This window comes from Carassius auratus, chromosome 12 (assembly GCF_003368295.1).
Source record: "Carassius auratus strain Wakin chromosome 12, ASM336829v1, whole genome shotgun sequence".
NCBI classification, from domain to species: domain Eukaryota; kingdom Metazoa; phylum Chordata; class Actinopteri; order Cypriniformes; family Cyprinidae; genus Carassius; species Carassius auratus.
The window spans coordinates 7,023,564-7,045,207 of NC_039254.1; the positions used below are offsets into that span (position 1 = coordinate 7,023,564).

A 21,644-nucleotide genomic window follows, 5' to 3' on the forward strand; every position below is an offset into this window, starting at 1 on the left:
GTTTCTATTAATCAAGAATCCTGAAATAAAATGCATAACGGTTTCTTAAAACATATTAAGCAACATAACTGTTGATAATAAAAATAAATGTGAAGCAGAGCACCAAACCTTATTAAAATGATTTATGAATAATCAGGTGACACTGAAGACTGCAATAAATAAATTAACATTTATTAATGGAAAAAAAAATTTCACACACATATACACACACATACACACACACACACACACACACACACACACACACACACACACACACACACACACACACACACACACACACACACACACACACACATATATAAATTACATATAAAACATTGTAATAATGTTCACAATATTACTTTTTTTGTGTGTGTGTGTGTATATATATATAGGCTTTCACATAGTTGTATAATTTTCTTTTTTCATTTTTCCAAAAATTTTACATTTCCAAAATTAATAAAACATAAAAAAGGAGAGTGCTAAATGTCATGAAAAAAATGCAAACAATGTTTATGTTCCTAGAATTAAGATTTATGGTCTTTGTGCAATATACATACATATTTCTCCTTTTGATTTGGGGGTGAAATATGACCCTGATGTGTTTTTGACAGAATCACCCCTTAAAATGTGAAAATAGTTTTTGCTATGAAACATTATAAATCTGCTCTCAGTAACGTTCAAGCAGTCCATGTTCACTATAATCAAGATTTGTTCTTCAGTAACTTGATCTCCATTTTAAGATAAGCCTTCAGGTTGTCATCGAGAACGTTCTCCTCAATGGCCGCTAGAGCTCTGTCTCCCCCATCGCTGTAATATTTCAGCAGTTTCTCAGCATGTTCGATCCACACACAGTTATGGCAGCCGCTCATGCAGCAGTGGCTGGGGGGAGATGGGGGGCCCTCGTCCGCAGGTTCTGGGACAGTCTGTGTCTGGTTAACACTGCTGACAGTAGAAGAAGAGTCTGAGCTTGAACACTGCAGCTCACAGGCAGTATAGTGCAAAGCTCTGCTCTGAGAAGACACAGTCCAGTGATGGGGTCTGTTTTTGAAGAGAGCCATGTAGCAGGTTTGCAGCTGTAGAAAAGAGTTACAAATAGATTAATGCAGTTTATGCAAGAATTCACAATGTTTATATTTTTCTAATTTTCTAGCTTTTCTCATTTTCAAATAGGAACATTTTAACTTTTAACTTCAACTTTTTCAACATTTTATAAATGCTGGGTTTTTTAAACAGTGATAAAAAAACATGAAATAAAGAAAGGAACACATCAATTATTATTTTGTTATAACTTTTCTAAATGTGTTTGACTGAATAACTAATTCTAAAACATTGAGAAACTATATCCATCTATGCAAAAATGCATATCAATGTTAATATACATTAACATATATACATATATTGCATATGTATGCAATATATATACATTTATATAATTTATTAATATATTTGAAATTCCAGATTTCTAAAGTGCATGTTAATATATATATATATATATATATATATATATATTTTGTGTGTGTGATTTTTTACATGAAAATTCAAGAGACAGTTACCATATTTCAAGAATGTCCCTTTGTCAGTGTCAATCAATCAATAAATAAACACAGATCTTCAAGCGCGGTGTATTTTGCTGTCAATATATTGTATATATGATATATTTTTATATCAAATTATAGCTGATATAAATTAATTTTCAACCCACCCTTCGCAAACATGGCACAACATTGAGTGAAGGCATCGCAGAAGTAAATGACAGCTCATACAGTCTCTTCAGGAATCGCCAGGTTTTCCATATAAATTAGAATGTATTCGGTCTTCAAAATAAATTAAACAACAAACATTATTTTTTTTAAATCACACAACAAGTAACGTTTCAACTGGAAGCGTCCATATTGGAATCATGTGTGACCTCTGGTTGACGACCATAGTTGACGACTAGGGCGAACGCAGCTAGCCAATCAGACCGAAGGATGAAAACATTTTGAGCCAATTAGAAATTGAGAGAGCGCTTCGGAGGCGGGGTTTGTAGAGAATGCAAACAAACTGAATTATATCCAGTAGATGTCAGTAATGGACCACAGTCCTACATTTGTCATGGAAAATCGGCGATGGCCCCATTTCCCCACACAGCAAGATGTCTAGAAGTTCAGATAAGATTCAAAATAACAACTGTATAAAGTAGCTACTGCTATTACTACTACTACTAATTAAAGTACCCAATAATACAAAATAATAATGACTATTAAAACAGCATAATGAAATAAAAAGTTATAATTAGGAATACTGACCAAAAGAGCAGGTCACAATGTTGCTTGTTACTCATTACTACACAAATAGGCCTAGTATACAATTTACATAGCAAATATATGTATTTTACAATTAAAAATAAAATAAATAAAAGAATAGTTATTTTATTAATTTATTAATTGTGTTACAATTAATCAGCTTCTGTTGGTCAGTTGTCCCTACTTTATTATTAATATTAAATTATAAACTCCAATTACAAAATTTACAAGACTATTCATTATATATATATATATATATATATACTGTATATATTCATAATAATAATCAATTAGCTTCAAACATATTCAAATTATCTTTATACAACTTTATGGTCAGCCAGATTGTGAATTATCAGTGATGCATGAATTATCAGTGATGCATGTACGTAATTATCCAGTCATTCCCACAGGACTGTGTGTTTTAGAAGCACCACAGAAACAGAACACACAGCACCCCTGAGACCTACAGAAATTCTGCATGATGGAAACTATTCATTTTCAGCATACACATGCTGTTTAAACCTTCTAGTTCATAACAGAATAAAACAACACTGATTTAGGATATATTTGCATATTTCAGATAACCGATACTCATGACTCAGAATCAAGTGTTCCCATGAATAAAAACCTGTTTTAAAAAACTAGGCTTGGCTTCCTTGTGATTAAGTCCTAAAAAACAAGGCATGCCATTCATATGATTAGCTGGGAATATTTTGTACTTAAAAGGGAGGAATTTTCCCATTTGCAGGGCAAGTATGTACAGGTTTCATTAGCTGTGAACTCAATGTTATATCAAAAGTATTAATTAAACAGGCAACTGGCCTGACAGGTTAAACTTAAAAATTGTGCAATGATATAACGTCATATAAACACACACACACACACACACCTGTCCTAAGTGATACTGTAATCATTGGGATAGTCATGTAAACTGGGTTTGGAAAAATCAAGGTGGGTCTGAAACACAACATTATCAGAGCAGAGACTTTTTTAGTGATTGCATGAACAGGTGTGTCCATGCTGGACGATCTTATTATTGCTTGGCTGCAGTGAATGGATGCCATCAGAATTAGAGTTTTAACTGATAGACTGATAATTTTAACTGGAGCTGATAACAACGTCACGATACTCCACAAGTTATCCACACAACTCCAGTCCACTGATTAATGTCTTGTGAAGTAAAAGGCTGCACGTACATTGTTTTCTCCTTTTAAAATGATGTCTCATCTGAATCAGGAGAGAAATAAGCACGGACTAAGCACCGTTTATGAGCTAAAACTTGTAAAAAGAAAAAAATATATAAATATATATGTTGCTAAATATAAGAGGACAACTGGGAATGGACTTTTTCACTGGATGAAGCAATATTATGGTTCATGGACTCATCTTATACAGAAGCAAGAGTTTAAAAGTAAAAAAAAAAAAAAAAAAAAAAAAAAAACCTTGAAGCATTCTTACAAAAACACAGCCTTTTCACTTAACAAGACACTTAACCTTGTAGATTGTTGTAATGTTTTTATCAGCTGTTTGAATTCTCATGGTGGTACCCATTCACTGTCCATTGATATATTGCTAAAAAAAATAAATCATATTGAAAGGCCGTATGAGCAGTTTTAGCAGATTTAAGTTTCTGATAAGAGCTGATTCATTCATTGTCTATTGTTATTCATAAAGACAATGGATATCACTGAGTAAGGAAATAAAGTAGCCTATCAAGGGTGTTATGGAACCTGAGCTTTTAATATGCATATGCTTCCTGGACTGAACCCTCGCGAGCTTCTCTAAGTGTGTGAATCAGTAACTATGCTTGGCATTTGAGTATGTCCACGGTTCCAGAAGAGGAAAGGTCCTTGAACAAGCTTTCACACACACATAAGAAGCGCTCACACACCGTGCAAACTCGCACACACGGATAAAACACAAACACACACACACTGCTGGATTATTCTTAAACGCGTTGCTATGACAGTAGTGGATTCTACATTTGACAAAATTATTGGACGCGTTTCAAACTCACACGAATGTGAAAACAAGGCAATAGAAGTTCTACCTTGCAGAGAGTCACGCGTAGCTACTAAAACATAAACGTCTCTTTCATTCGGCCCCAAATCAGTCTGGGCCATTTTAAATACATTAATCCCCACGATAGAAATGCTCTTTGCAGCACAATAAGCCCTGGCATATTTTCTGACAAGGTCTGCACATTCCTGACCCTCTAGTGCCTTCCTAAACTGCCTGTGCTAGAAAATGCCTGAGAACAAAAATGATCCATTATTGTCAGGTATTTCATTGTGTGTGTGTGTGTGTGTGTTTGTATGTATAACATTTCATAATTAATGCTTTGCATAGCCTACATTCAGACATTTCTACATTAAAAATGTTTACCGTGCAATTATGTACCAAGAACAATATTTTCTTGTTAAAAAATAAATAAAATAAATCATGAAAATAATCAATATGTAAAAATGTAAAAGTAATTCTCTTTGATGTACATACACACATACATTTTTACATTTACCTTTTTTAGTAAGAGCAAAAATGAAAATATAAATATTTGTCATTACATTATGTGTAGATTCTTTGTAAATACATATGTATATATATATATATATGTATGTGTGTGTGTGTGTGTATGTGTGTGTATATATAAATAAGTGTTTTTGTCTGTTCAGAACATTTTTATGTTTATGATGTCACATCTTTTAATGAAAACATTCTTGTACAAAATATTCCGTTTATACACACACACACACACAGACAAGATATAAGTGATATGTAAACAAACAGTGCCAATTTATGAGAACGACCCATAAATACTATGTAAAGTGATGTTATAATTGAAAACTATTCAGTTTAGCCCAGCTTGTGTACAACATTCTCACATCTGTTTTTATTATCTTCACTAAAGTTCCATTCTCTTATACACCTGCTGATGTGAGCAGCACATGGACAAACACCTGGAACCCTCCGAGACTCTCTTCCTTGTGCGAGGCGTCCTGTTTCCCTGCTAAGCTTTCTGCCACCCACACACACGCTTCTGCATGTGTCAACAGTTCTTTAGTAATTCTGAGAAGTTGAAAATTGTCTGCACTGTGAGTGTGTTATTTATAGCTCTCCACACCCCACATGAACGCACAATTGGGCCGTTATAGCACCCACCCATATTGAGATCTTTTCTTACGAACTGACTCGCTCTGTACTGCCTTCTGTTCTAATAGTGCATGTTGAAGTTTTTTAATTGGCTCCGGCTGTGTGAACACTTGTTGTTTTGTTGAGCGTTGGTGTTTTGTCCTCTGTTACTCGAGGTGCAGAATCCAGAGGTGGGTTTGGGTGTGTGTGTGAGGGTCCTTCAGATGTCCTTGGCTTTCAAACATTAACCTGCTTTCACACAGGTCCAGCTTTGTCCAGCTCGCACAAAGACGACCCTGTTCCTCTTCTTTCCCAACAGGCAGGCTGAGACGGACACAGAATGACACCTTTGTGACAGGTTGTGCTGCTCTTCTATCTTGTCCGACAGTGAGAATAAATATAGAAAATAGTGCCATTGGTGTATTCTTCTCTCATGCAAACATATTGAACTACTCAAGCTGTTTTTTGATGTCGTATTTTGGTGTCCGGTATGTTTCAGAGTGTGAGCTCATGAAGTCATTGCTAATAATAATTGCACACAAGCTTCCCGTGTCATGAGGCTGTTTTGTGTCATGAAAAGTCACAAGGTACAACAAATTGAATCCCAGCAGGGACAACCAGGCAAACAAGGCCTAGGAGTCATGAGAACGGTCCAATTAAGGCCAAAAGAAGAGACAATCAGCTCTTGTGGGAATTTTGGTATTACCTCTAAAATCAGTTTGAGGCACCTTCCTTGAAGTTATAAGGAGATTGAGAGACAAATTACCTGATTTATGCACATAAGGTGCAAAATAGAGCATGTTTCTTTTTGTTTCCATTCTTTGTTCCTTGTTCTTCAACAAATCAATGAAAGGAGGTGCTTGGAATTCAGAAATGTTGTTTGTATACGTCAGAATTTCACATGAAATATTTGTTTAAAGGATTAAGTAAATATTAGATTTTAGTTAATGCGGTTTATTACTGTTGACAGTGTAATGCGACATCAATTTGTATATACATTTATATTGGTTTCACAGACTGTGATGATGCTTCACAGTTAATAACACTGTGAATTTTTTTATACATTAAGAAAAAAAATAATGTGCATTTATAATTTTCTTTCACTCACTCGGAGGTCACTAAAATTAATCTCCCTTTTTTGATACTATAGTTTATGTTTTCTTTTGCTATTTTGCTAGTTTTCATTGCCCACAAGGCAGTCACAATTTCTGAAAATATAGACAGTATGTAATTTAGTAGTATATTATAATCTTCAGAAAATGATTTAGTGCTACAGCATACCAGTCAGCTTTATGATTAAAAGGTTATAAGAAGGACATTATAAGACTAGCAGAACATGCTGTGGTATATCTGGGAGCTCTAAACGTCCTCACGGTTCATACTAGCCTTATGATCTCTAGTGAGAGATCTTGTCTTCTGTATTTTGGTCTTCTGAGTGTAACAGATTACTGAAAAAAGTAGGACAGGGACTTGGTTTAATTCAGCCGTTTTTGTTCAGATGCAGATAGATAATCAGTGCCAGGTTTCCATCATACATAAAAAAAAAATAATAATAAGTTGGAATCGTTCAAAATAAGAAATCAACAATATGCATTTAAAATTTAATAAAAATGGTACAAAGCTGTCATTGGAGTGGTACCCTAAGGTAAAAAAGCTCAAAAGTAAATATTTCACCCCTAAATGGTATATACTAGTACCTTAGATGTAAACAACTATATAGTACTATATAGATAGACTTATAGGGTTTTCAAATCATGCCAACTTTAAGTGTGATTTTAAAGCCACTGATTAAATCTGCAACCTAACGATAACTTAATGTTCCAGTCTGAATACAAAAATATTTGTTCAGTCACCACATACATTCAGCTAATGTTGACCAGAGAGTACTTTAGCACTAGCTGCTGACATAAATATCACTTTAAAAACACTTAAAAACACAGATTAGCAAATTCTATTCATCCAAGTTCTTTCAGCACTTTATTAATGAGTCCCTGGGCGTGTAAAGTTTGTTTGAGAACCTGTGAGGTGAACATGAGTTTGCAGATGGATTCATTCTGGTTTACTGAGTTTGTGTGTTTCACAACAACTGTTTTAACAGACACTTAGCAAACATGAAATGCCTGGCATGGTTCAATTTTTCACCTCTGTTTTTCTATATAGGTTGAACTCCATGTTAAAAAGGGGAAAAGAGAGATACGTAACTTATGTACCACAAAAATAGCAAAGGGTCGGTCTTTTGAAGTGGTGTGAGTAAGAATGGAGATTGTATAATACAGAACATGGGAATGGTTTAATGGGCGGGTCAGTATGAATAATAAGCAATGTGGTGACTCCATAAACCAGATAACCAGCTTCATGGATCACCTTTAAAGCCTCTCCCCACCTAGATGAGAACAGCTACAGTAATCCTTTGTAAGCCTGCTCCGGAAAGTGGTTGAATACTTCATGTTATGATGCAAATCTGTTTGTAAACAAAGATCCAGTTTCAGCTAGAATTAGTTTTAATGCATATCCTCTGAGGATTTAAGCCATATATAAATAATTATATATATATATATATATATATATATATATATATATATTTGCAATAATATATATATATAAACTCTGACTGTAATGTAGGACTTGTTTTGTTGGATTTTGAGTTCTCGATTCGACATACACAAGCTATCATAAGAAAAGAGTTGATATGATTGCCAATATTCAGTTAAGTCAATATTTAGTTTTTTAAAAGTCGAAAAAAGATATCCTAACTGTTTGGGTCTTATTCAGAATATATAAAGTGCTGTATATATGTATATTAAATGACTAAAATAATAGTATATAATAAATAAATATAATATTAACATATATTCAGTGTAAAATGTTTAACATATCACTTTCATTTGTCCATGTGCAATATGAAGTATTTAAATATTTATTTGCTCATGGACAAATAATTTTAGTATGTTTTCCCCAAAATACACTGATTATCATTTATATATACCAGTGTTTTTTTTTATCATTTATATATACGATTAGAGTTTTATTTTTCAGTTTTCACTTTAATTTTACATTTTAGTAATAGCTGTAGCTTTAGTAATAGTGTAGCTTTTTGTGCTTTTTTTAATTTATTTTTATTTCAGTTTCAGTACAGATTTCAGATAGCAAGAATATTTTTAATAGTGTTAGATTTAATTTCAATTAAATAGCTCAGAAATATACATTCTTTGAAAAGTTTTAAGCAGAAAATAGGTATTAAATAACTCTGCTCATATAAAATGTCTGATTCTGACAGATGGCATTTATCAAATCAAATTGCCGTGTTTTAAGAGTTGTTAAAGTAAAGGTGCATCTCATGTTAAAACACAGAGGCCAACAGCTTATAAACAAGTTCTGTAATTTACATAAGATATGTTACATAATTTAGCCAAGTGGGCGGAAATGAGGAAAATTGATACATCCATAACACCTACTCACTCATTTAATGTGCCAAATGTTCTTTTGGAATAGAATAACAAACAGCCGCAAACATTAATTCCATGCTGTTGAAAGGACACTTGTGTCTCAAGGACAGGTTTTTATGTCTTCTTTCTCCTTAAATACCCACGATGTTCTCAATGTGAGGAGAAAATTCTTATCATATTACCTATAGATTCAGCATCTAGATTTTACCGGCAGCGCTTAACATTTGATACACGGTCAGGACGGGCTGCAGGGAAGACATCCAAGAAGGCAGCCGGGGTGAACTTGATGAGAGACAGTGGAGAAACTACAGACACTTCTTAAATCATGTTTCATACCATAAAACTGAGAGGAAAGTTAGTGTTTCTATTGTGAAAGTATCTTGGGAGGATCCTGTGTGAAATGTAGACAGTACATTATTGCAGGGATAGAAAAATATTAGTTTGCCTCCAAAACATGAAAAGTGTCATTTAATCATTCCAAACCTGTATTAGAAGATGGTTTTTGAACAATGTTGGGATCCAAACAACACTGGACCCCATTGACTCTTATTGAGTTAAAGAACACACATACACTGTGACATCTTTTGGTTTTAGGTGGCTGAGATGTATTCATAACTTCAAAGCATAAAATAATTTGGTGGTACATTTGCGTACCGAGAACATTTACTGGAAGAGAAAACCACTGACAATGTATATGCAAAAACGTTTTTGTGTAGCTGTGATTAAATGGACAGAACATTCGGTTATGCTTAATTTGCAAACTCATTTTATGAAAAGTGCACCGTTCAGCATGATTTACCCGAGGACAACCTGATTTTTTTTTTCTTTTTGCATCTTTAAAAAATGTTTTGCATTTTTGCCTTGTAATTTTTATGAATCTGCTCATACTACAAAGTCTATATTTTGTTTACTTGTTTACTTAGAGAGTTTTTGATTTTAAGGCTGTGCTTAGGCATCACAACTGAAAATTCAACATCAGAATAAGTTATAATGTGTTGTTTCAAGTGTTTGTGCTTGACTTAAAAATAATAACTTAAGTTAACCCGAGTAGCAATTTTTTTTTTTTTTTTTTTTTTTACAGTTTATGAGATGTGTATTTGCTGATTATGCAGATTCCAGTCTGGGGTCTGAGTAAGATTGCATCAAGGCTGCATTTGATTGCTTGAAAATACAATAAAAGCAGTAATATTAAAATTATGTTCATGTGTTTATAGTCCTGCCTATAGTGTACATACACTTTTACATAATCCATCTGTATAGTATGTTCATAGTATACCTATCTGTATATCATGCTAATAGTATTTAAATAGTATTGTAAATTATGTCCATAATACTACATAATCTGTATAGTTATTGTATTTTATATTGTAGTATATTGTAGACCTTTTATATTCTGTACTTACTGTTTATTGTACTTCTGGTTAGATGCTAACTGCATTTTTGTTGCCCTGTACCTTACATGTGCAGTGACAATAAAGTTGAATCTAATCTAATCAAATCTAATTCTAATATTTTTTGGGATTTATTGATGAATAGAAAGTTATAGTATGACATTATAAATGCCTTTAATTAATTAATTGCATCCTTGCTGAATAAATGTATTCATTAAAAATATCGTAATGACCCCTAACTTTTGGAAGGTAGTGCACATATAAAATTGCTAATACAGGTACAATGATGCAAAATACAATCACCTGTGTTTTGGTGAGGTGTTGAGGCAATGGCTACCTTTAACAGCCCTTCATCCGGAACCCTGTAGCTCAGACTGACATACTGAGACACTTATCAGCAGTGCCTATGGAAATCTCATCACTAGTTACTGTGAAGGGAATTTTCCATTCGACTAACTTCCCTTTTGCAAGTTATCCTGACAAGGTCACACTCACAAACAGTCTCCCATTACGGAATCCAAAAATAGTATTTTTCACATGGAAAGCCATTTTGTAACTAGAGCACGATGAGTTAATAAATGTCCATGAATTTCCCATTCTGTCAAATTTTAATATCTACATCAACAAACACAACATTTGCATTTGGTTTGAAAAGGGTTTCTGTTCAGATTGAGTTTAATTATACTTTACACTTACAATAAATACAAAGCTGGAAAAAAAAAAAAAAAGAAATAATCAGTCTTGTTTTTCTGCACCAAAACATTCGTGATTGCACATTTTATATATGTAATTTGAAGCTTAGGCATATGTATGGTGTCGCTACACCTACGTTTACAGTGGTAGAAGCAGCATTTCAGAACTCCTTATACAGAGTGACAGAAAACAAGCACATGTTTATTTTACAGTCCTTTGCTGGTCTGTGTTTCTTAGTAAACACAGCTGGTAGCATTGCAGTAGTCTATACAGTCACTGGTACAACTAATCTTTTTAATGTGTCCCGTGCACAACCAAGCCATACTGTACAATGTCTCAATGTCTTCAGCGGTTGAGATAACCCAACACATTGGCTTTCAGTGGTGCAAACCAACTAATTGTTGCTCAGTTAGTCTGAGTTCCCAGAAGTTGGTCTGTGTAGTCGACCATAGAGATGGAAATAAAAACTAAATCACAAATCTTAATTTAGAAACACCAGAAAAAAATAAGTCGGTGTGAGCTGATCACTGGGGTCTTCTGTTGAAATTTCCCTACAGTGAGAAACAGAGGAAATATTATATTATGTATATACAATAATATATTGTAACAACTAAAAAAATAAAAATAAAGCAACTTACAAAACTTTATGACACTTAAAACAATTTATTTTAGCCATAATGTCCTTTTTTTTGGTTGAACTTGATGCATTAAATACTAAAACAGCAAAATTACTAAAACTTTAAATGGAAAATCTAAACTAAAACAAAGGATTTCAATGACACTAAAAAAATACTGTTTAAATAAAAAATAAATATATATGTGCATTTAAGAAAAAAAATACAAATAAATATAATTGAAGAAATAAATATTTAAAATGTGCGGATTAAGTCAAACTAATTACAAATAATCACATTATAATATAATAATCACATAACAATATTGAGCATATATTTTGCTATAAAATATAAGAAATAAATAATATAATAATAATAATAATACATGTATTAATGTAAACATGATTTTGTAGCAGTGACTCTGACAGAAAGAGGAAATAAGTAGCAATAAGAATACAAACAGATGCCTTCCGTCACAGAGGTGAGTAAAAAAAACTGAAATTATTTTTGAAATGAAAAGCCAGAAGACATACAGTTTAGTTTATTAGATCTGAATCCTTCTTCCACCCTCTCAGACCTTACAAAAAAAGAAGAAAAAAGAAGAAAAAAAAGAAAGTAAAAAAATTAACACAAACAAACACAGACAAAAATGGCCTTCAAATTCCCCCATTCCAGACAGAAGGTTAAAGTATCATCAAGTGTATTTTAGGAATGAAAGCAGATCTTGAAAAAGAAAGAATTCCCCATGGACACGTGTAAACGAGACAGAGATAGAGAGAGAGAGAGGCATTAGAAGACCCAGAAATTTGAAAAGTTTAAGGACAGATTCTGTTCTCTTCACCAAAAGGAAAGATGATGATGTTTTGTGTGGGTGATTATGGGCTTAATTTTCACTGTTTCATCTAACAATCAGTAATATGCAGATTTACAGTATCGGTCAATCAAACAAATAGCATTTACAGGCAACAAAAACATCACTTTTTACATCAAATTAACCAAATTAATGGTAAACATAATGAACAACAATATATATATATATATATATATTCATACAGCACCCTTACAAAACTGAAGAAAACTTTCCAATCAATTAGATTATTAGGTCAGTATGCATGCATGTTGAAATGGAAGGAAGGAAATTAAAATTGAAAGGGCGATAGTCTGGAGAGACCCACAGCAATGAAAGACAGCATCAATAATGCTCTCCACATACATTTGTATATATTTGTCTCATATCATCAAGTTGTGCAGAGTTGGTGAGGCCGCTCTGGGCTCTGGGAGGAGTGCCTGTGGATGCTCGTGGAATTATATTGTCATACGATTCCATCTGTGGCTACAGTCGAAAACAGTCCAAATAGACATGGCAGGTGAACACACAAATGCACAAAAACACTGGGTCTACTACACAGATACATACATACATACGGCTCTCTTGTGGACTTTTAGTGGAAAATTTGTCGGATTTTTTTCTTGTGTATTTTTGATTGTGAACAGTGGCCACAAGACTTGGTGGTTGAATGCATATTCAAATCAATAGTAAAATAGGTGCACTCACATTGACCACTCCTTTGGTGATGATGGCTAGTTCTGTCGGTTGGTAAACACAACTTCGGTGTTGGCCGTTATAGCCGCTGTATGGGGACACAGGCTTATTACCTGGGAAAACAATGTTAAAACCAGAAGGTTAGCTGTTTGGACTTGAGAACACCTTTGTGTGTGACAAACATGACATCCATTTAGACACAAGACAATAAAAAAATGATAAAGCTGCTACATGCGATAAATGTGGATAAACAACCTATTTCCCCCTGTATAACAGTATTTAAAAATGTATTTCAGATTGTTATGACTGTTACATTGAAACCAAACTTAGATATTTAAATACAGTTAACTACAACTATATATAAAATGTTATACTATATGTATCCATCCCTAATGTTTCAAAACATTAATGTTTTTTAGTGTATTTTTGATCAAATAAATGAAAACAAAACAAAAAAATATACAGACTTTGTGACTAATATATATATATATATATATATATATATATAATCTCATATTTGTTCTGGAGGACAATAGCAACAATAAAACAATATTATGTTTCCATGAAAACTAGATATACGCTATAAATAGATATCTTTTATCGCAATCACTTAGCAAATATCTCACGTTATCTTAGCCACAATATTACATTCGTTTCGATGGCATATGACACAGTGTGGTTTGATAAGAATTAAATGATGCAGTTGGGCAGAAATGTCCTCTCGCTCGGTGAAATACCTAACGCTGATGATCCTGTTGCCACACCTCAGTCTCCTTGGAGACATGCTTATGTAAACACACGCTTCAGGGTCTCTACAGAGAGTCAGAAAGGAGTAGCGTGTGCTCCTATTGACTCATTTCAGGGTGGGAAAGCTCCTCCATTTTGCTCCTGGTGTTCATTTACTAATGAGATATGATTCCTGAACTTTCCAGCACTCCCTTTTCAATACGAACAGAAGCATTCCTTTTACATCACAAAACCACAGCTGCTATGCAAATATTGAAGAAGATGAGGAAATGTTATATGTACGCCACGCCATTGATAGATGACGGAATAAATGTGACCGTACTGTAAGTTATTGGTTGAGCAAACACAGTTGGATATTGTTGATCTACAAAAGAAAGGTTTGACCCATAGCTCTGAATGTGCAAATGCATGGAAACTCTGGGTGCAAGTTCATAGACATCAAAAGGTAAAAGACATTTGCATGCTTGGCTGGAGGAAACAAGCAGGTGCAAAGACAAAGAGAGAAAGAGACATCGACAGGGACAAATAGACAGAGAGAAGACAGGGATAGAGAGGAAGAGAGAACGCATGAACAGCGTGTTCAGTGCGGTACGATCAGATATTTGACTGAGTGGATTCAAACATCAGCATATCAAATTCAGGTGGGTAAGCAGCAATTATCGGTGAAATTCAGCCCTGTTTCCAGCATGTTCTGCAGCTTTGTCCTCTCTCAAAGTCACACACTCCCTCTCCTCTCAGCGCATGTTAACACACACAGACATATTGGGTTTCTGCGGTATATAACTGGCACATTTAGTTTGATTCTGAATCACTGCATGGAGCTTTTGAAACAGCACAAGTTACATTGCTGTATACAACATCCAAGACGTTTTAGATCCATAATAGTAATTAGAGTTAGGAATTCAGAATTCATTCTTGGAAATGGAATGATTTTCATGCTGTTTGGGTCCATTTACAGTTCTGGAACATTTGCACCCAGCAATACAGCCTACAATATTTACATGAAACGTTAAAACAGAAACTTCTTCCAACAAAATCCTGATTTCAGACATTGTTTTATTATGAAATATTTCAGGGCCGGATGAAACATAATCCTTCTCAGCATATCCGTGAGTGGTGCAGTAGTGGCTGTCAGCATATACAGTTGGCTTCAGCCAGTTTTCTCTTAGAGGTCAACTACAGTACTTCCACATTGAAGAAATACTTGTTTTTAACTAGCTATGTAAATATTTATGCTGAACATGCAAAACTGCACAGATATATTATAAAGGTAACTTGTATTGCATATGTGAAATGCAAATAGCAGCTAAAGGTTTGTGGTCAGTATGATTTTTTAAGGAAAGAATTTATATTTTTATTCAGAAAGTAAGCATTAAAGGGGTAGTTCACCCCAAAATTCTGTCATTAATTACTCACCCTCGTGTCGTTCCAAACCCCTATGACCTTCATTCATCTTCAGAACACAAATTAAGGTATTTCTGATTAAATCTGAGAGCTTTTTGATCCTGCATAGACAGCAACACTGCTGACACGTTCAAGGTACGATAACTCACAACAGTACCAAAACGTCGCTGTACTCGCATGAACGCACACTGAACGCACACTGAAAACTAAAACAGAAGACAAGAAAGAACTATTAAGAAGTCATTATTATTGTTTTTTTTGCACGCAAAATGTATTCTCGTAGCTTCATTAAACTAAGGTTGAACCGCTGATGTCACATTTTAACAATATCCTTACTACCTTTCTATGCTTGAATGTGATAGTTACATTGCTGTCTATGGAGGGTCAGAAAGCTCTAGGATTTCATCAAAATATCTTAATTTGTGCTTCGAAGATAAACAAAGGTCTTACAGGTTTCGAACTGCAATAGGGTGACAATTTTCAACTATCCCTTTGAATTAATCAAAAGTGAGAGTAAAGACTTTTACATTGTTACAAAATCCTGAAAAACAGTCTCCTTATTTTCCACAGGAAAATTTTACATTTTAATATATTTTATAATACAAAACTGTAATAACATGTAATGTACATGTACAAATGTAAATAACATATTACTATTTTACTGTATTTTAATACAATAAATTCAGCATGAAGCAGATTTAAGGTTTTAAAAACATTTTAAAAAAATGGCTTCTGAACGGTAGTGTACACATTTTGGCATATGCAATGGCGATAACTGTTAAAAACTGGACAAAAATATAAAGCCTTACCTAATAAAACAAAAACAAAAAACTTTTATTATCTGGTTCCAATCAGACTGATGCTCATAAAAACGCTTAAATTTCCTGATAACAATTATAGACACTTGTAAACTAACTTGTAAAGTAATATAACTTCAAAGCAAATATGATAAGGTTAAGAAGAACGGAGTAAAAACTCAAAAGCTTGCATTTACCTGCATTGGGCTCATCCATAGAGAAGGCCTTATTCTCCACATATATGCTCTGTACACTTTGATCCTTCAGAATGGTCTCGTATCCTCTGCTGGGATACAGATTTTCCTCAACAGCTGCATCTTCATCATCCTCACTCAGTCCACACACTGCCGGCACCGTGTGGAACAGCAGAAACACCCAAGCGTTTGACACCAATGCTATAGCCAATGTGGGATCGTCCCATGTCGGCCCACCATGCTTTGAGTTCCCATACACATACATGACAATCCACGCCACCCAGATGCCCACCGAAAGCAGTCCTGTGACCAGGATGAAGGCTCCATCTTTGCGCCAACGCTTGTGCTTCCCTGCCAATATGGGTATGGATGCCACCACGACTGCCAATAGTAGATTTAGAACGTAAATGAGCGCCATGACAAAATCCTGGTTTTCGATATTACAGGGAACAGCGGAAGCCGAAGCCAGATTTCCAGTGATGTTAGTTGGGTATCGTACAATAGTAATGATTAGCCATTCGGTGTTGATGACAACTTCAACCAGCCAGAGTCCCAGAGCCCCCAAGCACCAAACCCAACCTCTGGGCGCCGAGTTCCTCCTGGCCAGTATGTTCAACCTCACAGCTTGCATGAGAAGGCAAGAGAAGCAGCCAGCGAACAGCACACCGAAAAGAAAGCGGCGTGAAGCGCAGGTAGCAAAGTTTCTTCCAACGATGAAGGCGAATGTGAGGGCGAACAGTCCAAATGTGAAGATGAGGAAGCCTGCATGAAGCCCCAATGAACTGCGCCACTTCCTGTCAGTGACAAAGGGAAGGCTGGCTAACAGCACGATCAGAAGAATCAGGGTGGCCACCAAACCAGCTGCTGCAAATGCCTCAACCACAACCCCCCAGACTGCTGTCAGGTCGCAGAGGTTATAATACAAGGAGTCCACATTATCTCCACAGCCCCTGGGGTTTAAAGTCTGGGCCAGAGATCCAGGAAAGACGCATAGAGCGATGGAGAGCAGAAGATGAAAACGTTGGGATTTGGAGCTGAGGTGATCCATGTTTCTAAGAGAGAAAAGCAGAATGAGCATGCAATTAAGTGTTACAAGATACTGAGAGATAATAGCTCAAAATCCTCTCCTTACACACACAGTGAGGGAGTGACAACGTCAAGATCTTAACAATAAAAAAAGCCATTAAAATGTCACACAGGTTCATGCTTCACTAGGGGGCCCCCCCTGGCCATTAAGCTTGCTCTCTAAAGGTGTGGACCATCTAGACTTTGAGCATGCAAATTTACTTCTGACATTGTGATGATTATGGGCAATACAATTACATTCAATCAAGATTTAAGTTACATAACCATTCAAAGTCAGTAAGAAATGTCTCTTGAGCTCCAAATTAGCATTTTAAAATGGATATCTGAAGTATCATGTGACCCTTAAGACTGAAGTAACAATTTAGAAAATTCAGCTTTGCAATCACAGAATTTCATTATATTTAAAAATATATTAAAATAGAAAAAAGCTTAAAAATTGTAATAGTAATTTACAATATAGTGGTTTTGATGTATTGATCAAATACATTACAACACGTTATACTTTTAAATGGCAGTGTATGTAACTATGGTATTTTACTGTTGCATTTAATAAAGGTGTTCCTGTAGCTCAATTGGTAGAGCACTGTGCTATGAAGCGCAAGGTTGGGGGTTCGATTCCCCGGGAACATATGATAGGTAAATATCGATAGCCTGAATGCACTGTAATTCGCTTTGGATAAAAGCATCTGCTAAATGCATAAATTTTAATAAAATTTTATTTAATACAGATTTGTTTCAAATTCACGCTTTCATTGCTTTTTCTTGCTCATTTCTGCCTATTTGGGGAAAAAAATGTTGGGTTCATAGAACATAAAAAAAAAAAAAATTTGTTAAATATCTTAATGTTTTCTTTAATTGTTATAAATTATTGTAAATAACTTCAAACATTTGTTGTGATATGAACAAACAGGCAGTAAACAGACTGATCTGAATCTCTCAAACCTAAAGTGTACATCATTCTACAGGTTCCTGGTTCATTTCGAATCAGAAACTTTCCAAAAGAATGAGGAATTCAGTTGTGAACTCGGTCGCTCTAAAATGATTCACTACCTGAATGGGTCTTATTCATCTAGTGTGACCGCACCTTAAGAGCAGACATTAATCATTAAGAGCAGTAATTTCTAAACTTGGAGCTTATTCAGATGTGTCTGTTAATCATTCATTTTACTTTTAAAGAATATTGATTTTCTTAGTTCCACTTTCAAAACTTGAAAGAGAATGAATCAGTGAAAAATATACAAATGACAAATGGACCATACAGAGCTCTTCGAAACCTTGAAGTTTGATTTACTACTTAGTAAGAAAGGTATATTAAAAACACCAATTATATTTTCTATTGTGTTGTGAAGATTAACCACAATGAATTGAATTCCAATGAATTGTAAACACAATCTCTGTTACCAAATGATAAGACCATTCATGGTTAACAGGTTGTGTCTGTTTGATCACATTATACTGATTTCATTACTTAATCGATACTTACAGAAATCAGTTTCAGGAACTGCTACAGTAAATTTTGTTCTTTACTGAAGCCAGCTGCTTTCATATCAGACGGATAAAGACTACTTATATTAGTAAATACATTTCTATTTGTTCAACTCTCGCACCTGAAGAACTCTCTTTGAAAATTACAACTTTAACACAGGCATACAACGTAAAAGGTGGCTAAATTGATGAACACCACGCAGGGCCTTAAAAAGAAACATAAAATGCATTCAAGGTCTGTGAGTTGTTCACTTGCTGGATGTTTAAAACTCTCTCTAGGGTTCTAATGTTCTGGTTTTAGCCAAGCTCCAGTAGAGGATTACATTTTTGAGAGTAAAATTTTTTTATATATATATTCTACCATGTAAAGAATATGTCAATTTATAATACAAATCAACAAGCACTTTATTATTTCAAGTTCAGAAATGAAATAAGGGGAAGGCTCTTTATTTTTCAAGCCTTTTAAGTCAATTGGCTTGTATGGTTTTCTCACATGGAAAGAGCTCCAGTAAAGAGAATTCATAGACTTTGTATTCCTTGTAGTTCTTTACAGTGTATACTCATGTACTTTATTTACATACAGTACTATGCTCTTTCTTTCTTTGACCCCTGATAAAAGGAAGAAAGCCGAAAGGAAGAGAGAGAGCTCTTTCTTTCTTTGGAAATTTTAAGTAAATAATAAATAGCTTCACATAATAATAAATAAGCTTTAACATACAGTCTATTGGAATATTCAACACACAATTCACCAAAATATATAGTGCTTCCACACATCTAAAATGTAGTGATTAAATATTATATTTTTTGTATTATAATGAAACATTTTAGCAAGGTTTAAATACATTTTGGTTCTTTTCGATATTTTATCCATGTTATTTAACAAGCTCATATTGTCATACAGCCGTTTCAGCCAATCACATAATTCAGTCCGTTACAACGCACCAATCAGATCGCAGCACAGACAGGCATTCGTGTCTGCGACTGACTGGGCGTCTCACCTGAGCAGGTGAATAAAGATTCTCTTCATTGCTTAAATATAACGGCTTTACGGTTTGACAGCAGAAGATGAATCTGAATGGATTAATATCCATAATAGAATTACTAAACCGCAGTAAAACATTTGCAACAACCCCCAAAATAAAACATATTAGCGTCTAAATATCGTGGTATTTTCACCAACATATTTATAAACTAACTAGATCAATGATCTCGTAATTCCATAAAACGGATTAAAACCCAAAGCACAGGCAATTAATATAAATAAGCCACAATAAAATAAAGTACAAACCACAAAAATAGCCTATTGTAAAACTGCAAATCAGTTCATAGAATCACGAAGAGACAGAAGAAACTAACAAACTCACCCTTTGCAGTCAGACGTAGGTACTGTGTCGTTTCTCTGTCACTCAGCAAGTGCAGGAAAATAAATAAGACATCGCGACGCCTAAATGTTCCAGAGAGAGTTTAGGTGGGGTATTAAACCCTGAAGAAGAGAAAAAATTAAATCAACAATGTTCCCTTTGTATTCCAGGCAAACAAACCTTCAAAAAGCTTCAAGGATAGTCGAGGGCAAACACTTGGCGAGTTTTGATAGCGCCAGTGATGTGACTCAAACTCTCAGTTTCTCTCTCGCGCGCGCGCTCACCTCGCTCACCTCACACACACCCCTCTCTCTCTCTCTCTCTCTCTCTCTCTCTCTCGCTTTCATTCTCGGGAGCGCGCCTGCTTCTTTCACTACCTGCCTGGTTAAAAAACAAACTGAGAAGGGAAAAACAGTTAGCCTATCAGTGGCACCTTAGTGAGCTATTTGTGGTGGATATTAAGTATTTTGTCCGTTTCCGGTTCATCTGTCTATCCACACACCGCACATTACAAGAGCCATTACTTACTTTACTACTCTGGTAATTTGAGGCCTCAGTGGCTTTGCCAAGCACCAACCTACACACACAGGCAAAGGCGACAATGGCATTGTTTCTTTTTCTGTGCTTACTTCTGGGTCTGAAAAGAAATGAAAAGCCAACCTGAACTTTAAAAACAATCGAGGCAAAACGAAGACAATCTTCCTTGAATCTTCTCTTGCTTACGCTGCCCTTTTAAAATATGCCAAAACTCTTATGATCAAAACACATTATTTGTTTGTCGCTGTAATGTTACAAACCTAAATTGATATTACGAATATACATTTATGTTATCTACGTTTCACATTTGCAAGCAGTAATGTAACAGGTTTAAACGTGGGAATTATATTTGCAAAAATGTGTGTACATTGCCACCTAGTGGCAAACCATATAAACATAACCTATTAATCTCATTCACCATTCAAGTTTTCTACAGATGAATCTAGTTGATTTGATATTTTTCCACATGTACTCTACAGCATATTTTTCTTCTTCTGCAATTATGCTTTCTTTTTATTCCAGCAGTGACAAAACCACATGTGAGCAACGTAAGTTGTCTTGCTCTAGGTTACATATAGATCCCCGTTTGCTCTTCCTTTACAGCCTTTTATTTATTTATTTATTTATTTATTTATTTATTTATTTATTTATTTATTTATTTATTTATTTATTTATCTATTTACCTATCTATCTATATGAATACAGCTAAATATGCTGTATTAAACATTACTACATTTTACAGGATTGGTGATAATTTTTTTTTTTTTTGCCTTTATAAAGAAGAATTGGATTCAAAATACAACAAATCTCATAGATTACAATTGAAATATTTTTTTAATTAATTTTTAATTGATTTACCACTGAAAAAGTTTGGATAAAATAGCAAAAAATAAAAAAAATATTTACAATTCAGATGTAAATAGGTCAATAAAACCCTTCTAATTAAA

At 34.5% G+C, this 21,644-nt stretch overlaps 2 protein-coding genes across 5 annotated transcripts; both read right to left on the bottom strand.

Annotated features, from left to right (window-relative positions):
* Window positions 1–380: 380 nt before the first annotated feature.
* Window positions 381–1,892, bottom strand: LOC113112214 (oxidoreductase-like domain-containing protein 1). The gene is made up of 2 exons (XM_026277649.1): window positions 1,688–1,892; window positions 381–1,058 (listed from the first exon to the last, which is right to left on the bottom strand). Exons 1-2 carry the CDS (start codon window positions 1,721–1,723, stop codon window positions 687–689), a joined length of 408 nt encoding a protein of 135 aa, XP_026133434.1. The 5' UTR covers window positions 1,724–1,892; the 3' UTR covers window positions 381–686.
* Window positions 1,893–10,997: 9,105 nt separating this feature from the next.
* LOC113111655 (G protein-coupled receptor, class C, group 5, member C) lies at window positions 10,998–20,461 on the bottom strand. 4 transcript variants are annotated; one of them, XM_026276614.1, is made up of 6 exons: window positions 20,341–20,461; window positions 20,164–20,243; window positions 16,232–17,280; window positions 13,099–13,199; window positions 12,757–12,876; window positions 10,998–11,480 (listed from the first exon to the last, which is right to left on the bottom strand). In XM_026276614.1, the coding sequence occupies exons 3-6, from the start codon at window positions 17,274–17,276 to the stop codon at window positions 11,454–11,456; spliced, it is 1,293 nt and encodes a 430-aa protein (XP_026132399.1). In that variant the 5' UTR covers window positions 17,277–17,280; window positions 20,164–20,243; window positions 20,341–20,461; the 3' UTR covers window positions 10,998–11,453. The 4 variants fall into 4 exon arrangements, with proteins under 4 accessions (XP_026132399.1, XP_026132400.1, XP_026132403.1 ...); XM_026276615.1 differs by adding an exon at window positions 12,077–12,120 and having other exon boundaries at window positions 20,164–20,450; XM_026276618.1 differs by lacking the exon at window positions 12,757–12,876 and adding an exon at window positions 12,077–12,120 and having other exon boundaries at window positions 20,164–20,450.
* Window positions 20,462–21,644: the final 1,183 nt, after the last annotated feature.

Excerpts from the sequence above, each read along its gene's own strand:
- LOC113112214 (XM_026277649.1), bottom strand. The coding sequence starts at position 1,723 with ATGCCTTCACTCAATGTTGTGCCATGTTTGCGAAGG. Across the intron at positions 1,059-1,687 it reads TTGTGCCATGTTTGCGAAGG|CTGCAAACCTGCTACATGGC; the intron begins GTGGGTTGAAAA and ends TCTTTTCTACAG.
- LOC113111655 (XM_026276614.1), bottom strand. The coding sequence starts at position 17,276 with ATGGATCACCTCAGCTCCAAATCCCAACGTTTTCATCTTCTGCTCTCC. Across the intron at positions 12,877-13,098 it reads TCACCAAAGGAGTGGTCAAT|CCACAGATGGAATCGTATGA; the intron begins GTGAGTGCACCT and ends TTTCGACTGTAG. Across the intron at positions 11,481-12,756 it reads TGAGACAAATATATACAAAT|GGAAATTTCAACAGAAGACC; the intron begins GTATGTGGAGAG and ends TTCTCACTGTAG.